At 42.8% G+C, this 13,433-nt stretch overlaps 1 protein-coding gene across 1 annotated transcript in view; it reads right to left on the reverse strand.

Moving 5' to 3' along the window:
- GET1 (guided entry of tail-anchored proteins factor 1) overlaps window positions 1-13,433 on the reverse strand; it is a 107,669-nt gene that overhangs the window by 68,912 nt on the left and 25,324 nt on the right. The window contains exon 3 of the mRNA XM_088443137.1: window positions 3,549-3,616. Coding sequence (XP_088299263.1) covers window positions 3,549-3,616 — 68 coding nt within the window. The remainder of the gene's footprint in view (window positions 1-3,548; window positions 3,617-13,433) is intronic.

Consider the following 13,433-nt stretch of genomic DNA (forward strand, 5'->3'; position numbering starts at 1 on the left):
ATGCTTAGTGCTGCAGGTAAGGAGAAGCTTGTACAATCTTGTTATTACAGATACAGCTTGGTGCTGACATTCAAATTTTGGTGGGAAAAAAAAAAAAAAATCAATTTCTGTGGTCAGTTCTTTTGTTTATGCAAAACATCAATATATATCTGTCCACAAAGTGTACACCCCTGAGAGGCAAGGAATGTAATCTGTAAATTAATAGCACATAAATAAAAGGGGTACCCTGCCAAGAGCACTGAGGTTCTGGATGTTACAAGTTTATAGATCAGCTGGACCTGAGATACTGTACATCCCACATTAAATGTACGAGCTATATTTCTTCTATACCTGGAATATAAGTGAAGCAGAATCTCCCACTTTAGATGAACTGAGATCTCTACACTGCAGTTTAGTTCAACAAATTGATGGTGTGAATTGCTTTAGTTCAAGGGTTCTATCACCTCCATGGAGATAGTGTTACAAACTGCTCAATTCAACATAACACATATGTTGTTGCTGTAAAACCTTAAAGCCGCGTATCCACTTGCAGATAGTGGAACGACAGTACGATTACAACATCGTAATCGTACAGTCTTTCCTCATCCCCTGAAGTGCCTACACTGAACGATATTTAATTCAGTGCAGGAACCCTCCCTCATCCCTGGACATGGCCAATCTGTCCTTATCGGCAGATTGACCGGCATGTTCAGGCGATGGTTGATGTCGGAAACGACCAGCGGGAGCGCGCATCCCTGGTCGTTTCAGACACTAAACTGCCCGATTTCTGAGTGATTGAACGATTACGACGTCGTAATCGTTCAATCACTCATTTATATCTGCAAGAGGATACGTGGCTTACCAGCTTAATACTTCCTACTGTGTGTTTTATTGTAAAGTTTATTAACACTTAAGTCATCGCACAGGTCTTCCCCGGTGCCACACAGAAAGGGGAGGCTGGGAAATCTTATAGGTATCAATCCTTATTGCTATCTTAAAATACAAACGTAAACATATTTTAACTCCTTTACTACTGAGCCTATGTTGCCACTCTGTGGGCTGGTCACATTCCAACATCAATATCAGTAATTATTTGTGCAGTACCCACCCACATCTCAGTTTTTCAGAAGACTTTGAATTTCCAAAAAATATTTATTATCCTGCATAGTAAAGACACAATGCTTTTTGTTTTGTTTTTATTGAAATTGCAAGAAAGGTTTTTCTAATATTATCTGCAGTAGAAAATGAAAATGCATTCTGTTTAAAATGTGTAAGAATAAAATGCCTAAGAAAACCATTTTGAAAAATAGACAACCTATCGCATCGAAGGAGGGCACCTCTCTGTATTTATTGATGCCTGTATGGGGGAGACCTGGGAAATAAACCCCTCCATCTCTGGACTTCCTATCTGTTTCTGTACTATAGGGTGTAATTATCTGGTGATCTCCAGACAACTACAAAGAGGGGACATTCTTTGAATTAAGAAACTCCCCTATATTGATAGGGATGGGGTAGATCATACATGGACAGTGCCCCCCCTCCCCCCCCCATACACCGGTTCTACAAGTATCTTGAAATTGTCTGGTGATCACAAGACAATTACCAATAAGGGGCCGCATCATTTCCATGAGGCGAGTATTGTCTTCCAAATGAGGGTGCTCCAGGGTTTAACGTAGCCTAGATGTAGGAAAAATCTTCCATCCCTGGACTTGGTAATGATTTCTTCAGTGCAATTGTGTTCTCTGGTTATGGTCACCAGGGGATATATTCTCATGGATCACATAACTCTTTAAACAAGGTACTCTTGAGTCTGTGGGTGCCCGGATGGAGAAGATAGAGCAATTTTAATGCTCCAGTCTTTTAAAATGTCTACTGTGTTTTGCCTGGAAGGGAATTAAGGTTGAGCTTGTGTCCCCAGCATGACGACATCTTCATCCCTGGCCCCTCCTGCTGTAGCTCAGAGTAGCAGCAACCATAAGGGGTGTGTGGGGGGGTGGGGGGATTTTAGGCAAGTTCCCCCACACCATTTGAATGCCTGCAGTGTTGAGGATGCACTGAAGGGGGGGGGGGGGTAATAAGAGCTGGGGACATGGGTGAAGTTAGTAGGTCATAGATTAGAGAATATGAGCTGGGTTCCACATGGCATAATGTTTTTTTTATGCAATACATTGAGAACACTTTGTGACATGGTTTCCCTAGCTGTTGATGCTTTCTTTAATATTATATGTTTAAGTTGTCCCATCATCCCTTACCCAACTTCCATTTATTCTGTATCCCTTCTAGCTGTTATTAAAAAAAAAAGTATAACATACAGAATAAAGTAAATAATATTTGAAAAAAAAAAAAAACAATGATGTATACTACCGCTGAGGACACAGGTAGGGGTGTATAACTGAACAGTGTTGGGGAGAGGAAAAGGGGGCCCATGCTCTGAACTTGAACTTGGGTCATTGGGCCTCAATTTGGGCCACTGCAGGTGATTCTAATTTAATCATGATACATGTAGTATGCTGCCAATGTACAATTTATAAATCCACTATGTAAAGTATTTATTTCTGTAACAGCAGCAATTGTTTAAAATGTTCTACACTTCAAAGTGATAATGCATAAATCATAAAGGAATACAATCAAGTTATTTATATGTGACATAGTAAAGGAAAGACTGACAACAATAGAGACCCCAGAGTATGGTAACCATTGGAATACAGCGCACAGAGGTATGTACACATATTTAATGCAAAGAAAGTGATGTCACTATTTCATCTCTAGATCTACCAATGTCTGTGAATTATTCTGCTGAATATTATACCTGACTTTGCTTCTGTTCCCGGCCTGAAGTGTATGCATACAAATAAAGACACAGAAGGCAGTAGAGAATCACATTGGGTGGATGGGAATGCACTGAAGAAACGCCTGCCACCATTTCCTCTCTGCTATAACGTAGATTTAGCTTTTTTTTTTTTTCCCCAATACAATTTTTTGTAATGCAGTTTGATTGTGGGCTGCCTCTCGTTGCTCTTTGTGCATGCATAGACTTGCCAACATCCTCCACCCATCTGGTTCAGACCCAATTATAAGTGTTGCTCTAAGGTGTGCATTAAATCCACAACATGTTTTTTTGGGTGAAATCACAGACTGAATGATCCACCCCTCCCTCTCCCCATGACCAAACTTGTAACTTAAATACTTCTGATAACAAGGAGGCAGGGATAAAAGGAGTACTCCACTCACTGAGTGCGAGCCACTCCTGGAGGCAACGTCTATGGAAGCTCGTTAAACTACAGTTTGCGTATTGGGGTTGTTGCTCTAGAATCCTCCTGACCCCAGCTCCTTGTATACGTCACAATATGGGGTGTTTAGGTGACGGTAGTGAGGAACGACCCCATCTATCTGCAACCCACACAAGGCGCATTCTCAGGCTAAGGGTAACGTGGGTGGAGGTTCTCCCTTAATATAGAGAAAGCTGTGAGGCCTACAGAGGACATTTCCAAAAGAAAAGGGTAAAGCAGGAGGCTCTATGAGGTGTAAATCAGTTTTCAGAGAAACAGTAAGAATTGTCATTTACATACCTGTAACACGTAAAATACAATGCTGACAACCCACTTGATTTTTGCTAGCTGACCTGTCCTGGTTTTCACTGTTGACAGAAAACAGAAAAGTGCAAACCAATAAAACATTAGAAATTATTAATTTAACACATGCACAAGAGACTTTCAGCTGCAAAATCACTGATACTTTCCCTCTGGGTGATGTCAGCTCCTTCGAACACCCTGAAGCACAATACATGCAGGACTCTCTTCCCCTTATAAAGATGCTGTATTGTCGTTAATGAGGCATGCCTGCATCCTTCAGTGATTGCTATATACTCTTTTAAAGAATCTAGAGACCTGAAATTTGGCACTGGTAGAACTGTCGCTTGGTGCTGCGTGCCAAATTTCAGGGCATAAACATACAAAATGAGGATTTGGGAGTAATCTAAAGCTCCAACTGTCACTTTTTTCTGACATTCTCAATTAGGACCACTTTTCTGCTGTTCTCTATGGGGGTTTTTTGGGAAGGAATAACTCAGGGTAGGGGGCGAATTTAGACTTGGGGTTTGTTTCATTAGGTAGCTATTGTTCCAGGGTACGTGTTTTTGGGGTTTCAGTTCATTTTTGAAATTCAAATATGGCCGCCGCAAACCATTTGCGGCTCGCAACGTCATCGTCCCGCCCCCTCGGCTTGCTTATATATACAGCCAGCGAGAGGTGCCGTCCACTCAGTCCATCGGCCGGGGAGCTGGAGAGAAGACCAGCTGAAGCAAGAAGACGCCGCGGAAGCCCTGGATGGACGGCGGACATGCAAAAGAGCTTAAAGGCCACCGCCCTCCAGGTGAAGACGCCGTAGAAGTCCTGGGGGAAGCGGCAGCCATGTAAAAGAGCTTAAAGGCTGCCGCCCCCCAGGTGAAGGTGCAGCAAAATAAAATACTTTAAAAAAAATTGTCTTTTTTTTTTCCTTCAATATTTCTTTTGCATGGGTACTATAGGTACCAGCAAGCCCTTAATGCCCCGCCTGCTGGTTCTTGTGGTTCTCCAAGTGCCAGTATGCGGGGATGCTGCTGGGACCTGTAGTACTACTGCAAAAGATAATATTTATATTTTCATATGCACCACACAACACAATCAACCCAGCATCCACCGCCCAGGGGTGCTGGGGATAGCCCCGGGCTATCACCCTGGGGTGCCCTGGAGAGAGGGACCCCTTTATTGGTGTACAATAGTCCACAAGTGTAAATATATGGATGACAGCAGTGTTCTTCAATGGGATTACTAAAAACAATTCTGCTCTGCATAGGAAAAAGCTCCTTCCCCATGTCTACATATTGTTGTAAATCGCTCTAAGCAGATTTTTATCTTAGTTTTCATGGTTCTATAAGAACTGTCCCTCTATTGTAGCAATATTTCCTAATAGCAGCAGCTGGAGTCGGGAAACAAAACAGGTTCCAAAGCGCTGGAAACGGCTACATAATTAAAATCTCCTATGGCTGGATAAAGTGTAATAAATGCATCAAGTGATTGGCCAAGAGATACAGCCATCCAATGAAATGTCACAGTCACTTCCACCATTCCATCAATAGTATACCAGGATGTCTCCTGTCTCCTAGAATTTAACCTGTTAGCTCTATCTGTTCTGAAAAATTGAGGACTAGACTACAATACAGTGTAGTGTTCATTCTAGCACCCTGCACCTGTCACAACCCGTGCAGTTCCTCTTTCCTGCCTGGGGTGTCGCTCTCTGCTTTGGTGCTTCTACCGTGTTTTTTCGCCGATAATAAGACACTGTCTTATTTTATTTTTTTCGGGGTAGGTCTTATGATCGGGGAAACACGGTAGTACACTCAGCTGATGCAACAAACTGCAGAGAAACAGACCAGAGTGTGATAGATGCACCAGAGTAGAGAGCAAAACCTCAGACAGGAAAGAGGAACTGCACGGGTTGTGACCGGTGCAGGGTGCTAGAATGATCACTAACTGTGGTGAACATTACAAAGAGGGAAAAATCAACAAGTGCTTTTAGTGCATCACAAACGGTAACTTACATGTGCCATGTGGAAGACAATAAGGGCACATTGATCACACAAACAAATCATATTGTGAGGGGCATGCAACCTGTGCGTGAAAATGGATCTAGCTGGACACAGTTGGCAGGTATAATGTTTAGGTTAAAACATTATTAATTCCAGAGCATGGCCCACATTGTTCAATCAGCAACTTGACACCAAGGCTCAACCTTGGTCACATAAAATAAAATGTACCTGGTCTGTGGGGGGCCCCATTCCTGATAAATTAGTAAGGTAACTTTTTTTTGTGGATACTGTAGTTCTCATTAGAACATACAACCAACCTACCTGAAGACTAAACTTTCTGCACAGACTAATTACAGACTGTTGCAGTCTGCGATAACTTCAGGGATGCACCACAAAGGTTCCTTTCCTGAATAGTATTGCAAATTACTACAAACTGAGGGCCTGATTCAGAGACGGACGCTCTGAAAGAGTGCTAGCTCTGAATCAGGGCGTTTTTTGTTTTTTTTGGAGCGGCCTCCTGGCCGCTCGCATAGGTGTGGGTAACCACACACAGCTATTGCGAGCGGCCAAGATGATGGGGTTTGCGACGAGACCCTTGTGGTAGCGTCTCGTGGCCGCAAGCCCCAGAGAGCTTCTGGTTCTAATAGAGCCGGAAGCTCTCCCACTGACATCACTGGTGATGTCAGTGGGGCCGCCCATAAACGGCAGGCATTCGCATGGGAACGCCTCCGTTTGCGAAGCCACCCCCCGCCACGCCTACAAAATGGGGCGAGCTGTCGATCAACATCGACAAACGGCCCTTTTGTAGTGAGCCACGGATGAGTGCTTTTTGCGCTCGCTCCGGGGCTCGCGCGTGCGCACTGGGCCACCATCGACCCGTTTGCGAGCGGGTCTGAATCAGGCCCTGAATAAACAAATGCAAAGAGCCAGTACACATATTATAATATCACAATTGGGGGGAAATACAACTTTGCATCGGCGGCTTTAACTACTGGGCACCCAACAGAGCAATTCAAAAGTTGCTCCATTCGGGTGGGTTAGCACTAGCATTTCTGCTAGCACCCTCCTAAGGTAGGAGAAGTGTGCAAGTCTGCCAGCATCCTTAGCGACGCTGCAGAATTCTGTAGATTCGCTGCTATTTGCTAATGTTATTCTCCTGACATCCCCACAGATCGGCCTCATTACACCAAAATACTCGCCAGGCTAGTGGAGAACATTTTGGACACCACTGCGTTGTAGTGTTTTGGGCATGCTACAGTCCAGCACTGCTCCTTGTAGGAAAATTTATTTTATGTTATAAGACTTAGTAAAAAAAACAACCATACATACTCTAAGTTGCAAAAAGAAAATTCTGGGGGCTATTTACTAAGCCTTGGCAGGAGATAAAGTGAACGGAGATAAAGTACCAGCAAATCAGCTCCTAACTGCCAAGTCACAGGCTGTGTTTGAAAAATGACAGTTAGGAGCTGGTTGGTTGGTACGTTATCTCTGTTCACTTTATCACCATCCAAGGCTTAGTAAATAGACCCCTCTTTCCTCCAAAAAAATCTTGGTGATATCGGAGAGGGAGTAATTTTATTTTCTGCATCGACCTCTATAAATATCCCCTCTTCCATTCAGTGGATGAAATATACCCTGCGGACCTCATTCACAGACGGACGCTGTTGCACAGCGGCTATGCAGTAATATGCTAATGTCGCAGGAGGTGTCTAGTGTAAAATGGATGCACCCAAACAGCCGGGGCACTGCGAGCGATTTAGCAGAATGAAAACTGCACGTGCGCAGATCTCGCACGATCGGAGATGTATGTGAACCATCAGGATTGCGTACATCTCTGAATAAGGCTCTGAGTTTTGAACTTACTTAAAAATTCATTAGTTCATTTACCCAAGTGCATTCACACATGGTCACTACAGTAAATATCTTTAAAACAAAAACATGGACTAAAGGGGCCTATCCATTAGCAGATGTATTTCTGAGCGATGAAAGACAAAAGATATCCCTTGAAAATTCCGGTGGCTGTGCTGAACGATATCTGTCATGTACATGACAGATTTTGGCAAACGACGAGCGATATGGCATGACATCATTCAGGGAGTGGATTTTTTTCCTCTGCATCACTCTGTAGCTGCTGCTAATATCTTTCGTCGTTCATCGTTTACCGCATATAAACTGCCAGATATTTCTAACATCTGGTAGCAATATGCGATAATTGACCCACATGTTTGAGAGATGAAAGATTCAATTTATCGGCCGCGGGAGTGCGCATCTGTCATCGTTCAGGGCCTATCCATAGCAGATAAATTGAACGATTGCACGATATATCGTTCTATCGTTCAATTTATCTGCTAATGGATAGGCCTCTTAACTTTAACATTATTCTCTCTTCTTTCATGTTCAATGAGAAATGGCCTGGGGCGTGCTTAGGATCGATGACATGACCATTCCTGCTGTTACTGTACACTACTGGGCAGGACCCTTGTTTACATGTAGATTTCGGCGAAACAGTACTATTTACAGAGCATTCAGATTCTAGCTACACAGACACTCTGCAATACAAATATCTCTTTATCATTCAAAAACACAGTACTAGAGAACTTTTTCAGTGGCTTAAACAGAGCAGAGTAAAGACAGAGGTTATACCACACAATATAAAACATGCAGGAGTCATTTCAGCCCGTAAAAGAACAAACTAATGAGAGAAATCTACCATGTCAAGTTTAAGTTTTGATAAAATAATTAAACACCATTGGTCATTTTACAGTACGACTCATTACTTCCGCTCTTCAGGAGATGCAGCAAGATGACGCTACACAGTTCTCACCTTTAATGTTTAGATATGCAGATAAATATATTCAGGCCCCTAAGTGGAGCGTACAATGTAAATTCCCTATAACAAGGACACACAACCCGGGATTAATTTAACCAGTAGCCAAATGGTCTAGTTGGGCTCCCATGAATTGTAATTGTATACATGTATGCAGGGCTGGACAGTCTTCTGGCTTAAATGGCACTCTCCTGTCCCCTTCCCTTCTAAGGTCATACCCAGTTTCCACCCAAGAATTAGATAGTACAGTTCAACTCTTGACCCATTTTTGGTAGCAATTCACTTGTATCAAATGCCTGTTTCCCTATAGAGTGTACGCTTGCGAGCAGGGCCCTCTTACCTCGCTGTCTTGTCTGTTATCACTCAGTCTTGTTTTATTACTGTGTTTACCCATTGTGAAGCCTAACGGAGTATGCTGGCATTATATTATTACATTTTAATATAATTTTCAAAAGTGCAGATATTTTGTCTTTCCATGAATGACACCTATTGTGCGTCCAGTACATTCATAGAAAACATCCACAGCCAGCAAAAACCAATCCTGTAAAATGCGAGTACTGTAGCAGGGCGGAAAGTCCTGTATGGCCACTCTCAAAGCAGGGAACACCTTATACTAATCTTAGGCTGGAAAACTAAGTCTAATCTTTGCATGTGGGTGAACCACTAGGCGCCCACACACATTCAAGAAAACCCCCCCTGATCCGCTCAGTTCCCCCAATCAGATGCAGTAGCCTTACAAATCCAAGCTCATCACATAAAAAGGGGTACACAGATGCAAAAATACCCAAGGTCACCAAGCAGCATTTACAATGTTAATCGTTCATTTACTACCTTTAACATAACTATCTTTTTAGAACAACTACTTACCGAAAATAATTTTTATGATTATTTTTATATACAAAGATGTAACAGGGTGTATTATTATTCTACTAGTATGCCCGTGGCGAACATTTCGTCAATTTGAACCCAGAACATATGTACGGACAATGCTTTGCTAGATATTGGTTAATATGACGGAATTGAGTAATAAAAGATGTGTGTGAAAAAAAACGGCTAAGCCATGACCTTTTATAGTTTTTGGGGATTTTTTTATTGTAACATTTCGCCAATTTGTAAGAGCAATTATATATTTGTCCATGGACTCTGAAGCAAAATGGACCGTATTGCAAGCTGAGCCCCAATAGATGCAAATTATAATGCAGTTACTCCACCTCACCGTCTCCCAGCCTCCCACCAATCAGCGGCCGTCAGCAGCTCTTGTGGAAAGCAGAGAAAAGAAACTTTGCTTTCGAGGTGCAACCCGGTGCTGATTGGCTGGGAGTTGCGAGCCTGGAATCGACGTGTTGGAGAAAGTATCCCGCTTTCCCCGGATCTCTGTGTTCTGGTAGTTTTCTTGATATTTTAAGGTTAGCTATAACACAGCATTTATTGTGGTTTTTGTCAAAGTTATTTTTTTTCATAAAATTTTAGTTTTATTCCAAATTCTGTAATTTATTGCTGATTGAAATCTGTCGCAGAAAAATCACATTAATATCTTAATTAGTCTTTGAGATATTCAAATTCAAACAGCGTTCCGTACAAAGGGAGTAAGCAAATTATATATATATATAAGATGTAATGCATGCGCCACGTTGTGTCTTTAGAATATATAGAAAATATCTGAATATATATGACACTGATGTAATAAAGGGCACTGCCTTTGGTCCTGTAATAAAAGGCCATGCCTGTGGTCCAAACCGATTGCAGATGCGATTTCTGCGCCCCAATTTGTGGACAGTTCTGAAAACTTAGCTCATCTGTACATGCAAGGCATCATTGTTAGCTGGAAATACCATTACAACAATTAGGAGGGATTGAAATGTTCTTGCGTGCCCGATCGTCCATCTAATTTGACTGGGCGATATTCAATTACATAAGTTTTTCACGCACAAGTAGACTGGGTTTATACATGAACGGTGGCCAAACCAGTCTAAAGCTCTGCTTAGCACACCCAACAGCAGTTTGGGCGCCCAAAACAGGGACTTTTTGCCCATTTCTGCGCGCCACATCAGGAGGCTGCCAGCAGAAATCATGCATACGCGTCTGTTGACAGAAACAATTGAATAGCTCTAACGGGCGCCCAAAAACAACTGAATTCCCCCCTTAAGGCGGGTATCCACTACCCGACAGTGAAAAGATATCGTTCACTACACTGCTAGGTGCCCATACTGAACGATATGTCGTTCAGTGCAGGCACAACCAATCATCTGCAAACATGCTGAACCTAACGATATCGTCAGGTTGACCAGCATGTTTGCACGATGATAGATGTCTAAAAGATCAAATTTTCAAACGATTATTGAACGAATGATATCGTTCTATCGCTCATTTTAATCGTCTAGTGGATAGGCACCTTTAAGGGGTGGTACGGTCGTCAGGTTCGGCATGTTAACAGATAGGGAGGTTGGTTGGGCTCCTGCACTGAAGACGATCAGTGAACGTCTTTCAGTGCGGTACCCGCACCTCAGCAACATGAAAGTCTGAACGCTGGACGTTCAGACTTTCATGTCGTTAAATGGATAGGCCCCTTTAGAGTCATGTATCTATATCTAGTAAGCAGACAGAGCTCTACAAAAAATGTATCAATCTAAAAAATAAGTATTTTAGTATAATGTCCGTATTTATTTTACTTTGGCCAGCTTGCAAAAGATTTCAGAGACTGGCCATAATAAGAATCATGGCGTGACTTTTCCCATACACTTTGGGTGCTAGACTAAATAAATAAATGTTTACTTTCAAAGGAATACCTGGTGCCAAAAGCAATCACAGCAACATTTGTTCAGAATTTAGCTGAACCTCCACTCAATTATTGTGCTAATACAGTAGTGCCTGCAACTCTTTTGTTTCTAAATAGCTGGGAGCAAGCCAGAGGACTTGGCCTTAATTATTGCACTTGGGGAAGGGGGGGGGTTTGGGAGGTGACAAGAAAAACAGAGTAATCAGATGGCAAATAGTGACCATTTGTCCACATTATATACTCTTTCTCCGTTTCAAAGGCATAATATAATGAAAATGTGAACGCAATCGTAACAAAATTAATTCCATTTTATAGTTGCTTTATAATAAATCTGAATTTTAATCATAGCACAAACATAACGAGAAAAGTCGTTTATTGCCTCCCCTTTTCCTGTAACGTATCTGGTAACAACATGACAATCTATATACCTAAAAGAAAGCACCCTCTAGAATAATTAAAATTATTTTATTTATACTATGCTTTCCTCCAAGACTCAAGGAGCTTTACAGACACCAAGTACATAAGACAGAGGTGAGGCAGCCATTTTGGGTCATGGGTTCCAAGCATTATTAATCCTACCCTGTCGAGGCAGCCATCTTGGGCGCACTACATAGGTTGCAGTGGGCGGAATAGGCAATGCCTGTAAGAAATTACATTGCGTATTTCAAAAATACCAAAATAAACGCTGACTTATCTGCTACTTATAGCTAGTTGTTTACTCGCGCCCGAAGCTCCCATCTAAAGCGATGGGAGCTATTCAGTTTATGCTGCTGGGCGCGATTGCACGCACATTATTTCTGCTTGTACCCTGCCGAGGTGGCGAGCGGAAATCTGTTGAATGTAGGGCATTTGGGCAGTCAAACTCATTGCTCCCTGTAGTTTGCACGCAACTAATCCCGGTACATTTGGGCTCGACATTTGCAAAAATTAATGGGTAATGCTTATCGGCAAAGTAATTGATTATCGCCTGTTGGGCACTCATTTCCTATGGGCGTCCAAAAACAGTTGACTTCAACCCATCCTGTTTCAGTTCTGTTTTACCAATTTCTTCCATTGGAAACATTTGAAGAGCATAGGAGCTGATATCATACTCTAAATATTGTTTACCTATTTAACATACTACATGAAAATAAATTAACACATGCCACCACACAAGCATATGTCTGATATTATACCATCATATCTGGTGAAAATTAAACTGCACATAAAACACGATTTTTCGATGCGACCTGTTTTCTTCTCTTAAAACATGATGGAAGGTGCGTACACATAAAAGGACGGGACAACGATTGTACAGGTGTGTGCCCAGCTTTATTTATATACTGTAGCTCACTCAGATAATGCAGCACTTTACAGAGAATATTTCAGTCATTTACATCAGTCCCTGCACCAGTGGAAATTACTACCTATACTCCTTATCACATGGACATACACACACTAGGGTAAATGTATTCATCAGCAGCAAAGGGTAATTTCCTCTGCCCTATGAAATTCGATGTCAAAGGGCCAAAGGTTTAGTGGGAAATAGTACAGGAACCACAGCATGATGTTTTTACAAGGTAACTTACAAATGCAACAAAAAGAAAACTGATGATTGTGCTATGCTGAATAAGACCCGGTATTAATGGGGCACTTGCTGACAATTGTTGGACGTATTTTATTCACAATTTTCAGCAGCCTGTTTTGCAGTAACAATGCCGCTTCACACTGTACCAGTTTCCTGCACTCCATAACAATATACCACCCTATTGTGCCCCATCCCACTGTACTAGCTTCCTGTGCTCCATCTCACTGTACCAGCCTCCTGTGCTCCATCCCACTGTACCAGTCTCCTGTGCTCCACCGCACTGTACCAGCCTCCTGTGCTCCACCGCACTGTACCAGCCTCCTGTGCTCCACCGCACTGTACCAGCCTCCTGTGCTCCATCGCACTGTACCAGCCTCCTGTGCTCCATCGCACTGTACCAGCCTCCTGTGCTCCATCGCACTGTACCAGCCTCCTGTGCTCCATCGCACTGTACCAGCCTCCTGTGGCCCATAAAAATATACCGCCCTATTGTGCCCCATCCCACTGTACCAGCCTCCTGTGCTCCATCGCATTGTACCAGCCTCCTGTGCTCCATCGCACTGTACCAGCCTCCTGTGCTCCATCACACTGTACCAGCTTCCTGTGCTCCATCGCATTGTACCAGCCTCCTGTGCTCCATCGCACTGTACCAGCCTCCTGTGCTCCATCGCACTGTACCAGCCTCCTGTGCTCCATCGCACTGTACCAGCCTCCTGTG

The sequence above is a fragment of the Taudactylus pleione genome, unplaced genomic scaffold (assembly GCF_031769625.1).
Source record: "Taudactylus pleione unplaced genomic scaffold, aTauple2 ptg000327l, whole genome shotgun sequence".
Classification (NCBI taxonomy): domain Eukaryota; kingdom Metazoa; phylum Chordata; class Amphibia; order Anura; family Myobatrachidae; genus Taudactylus; species Taudactylus pleione.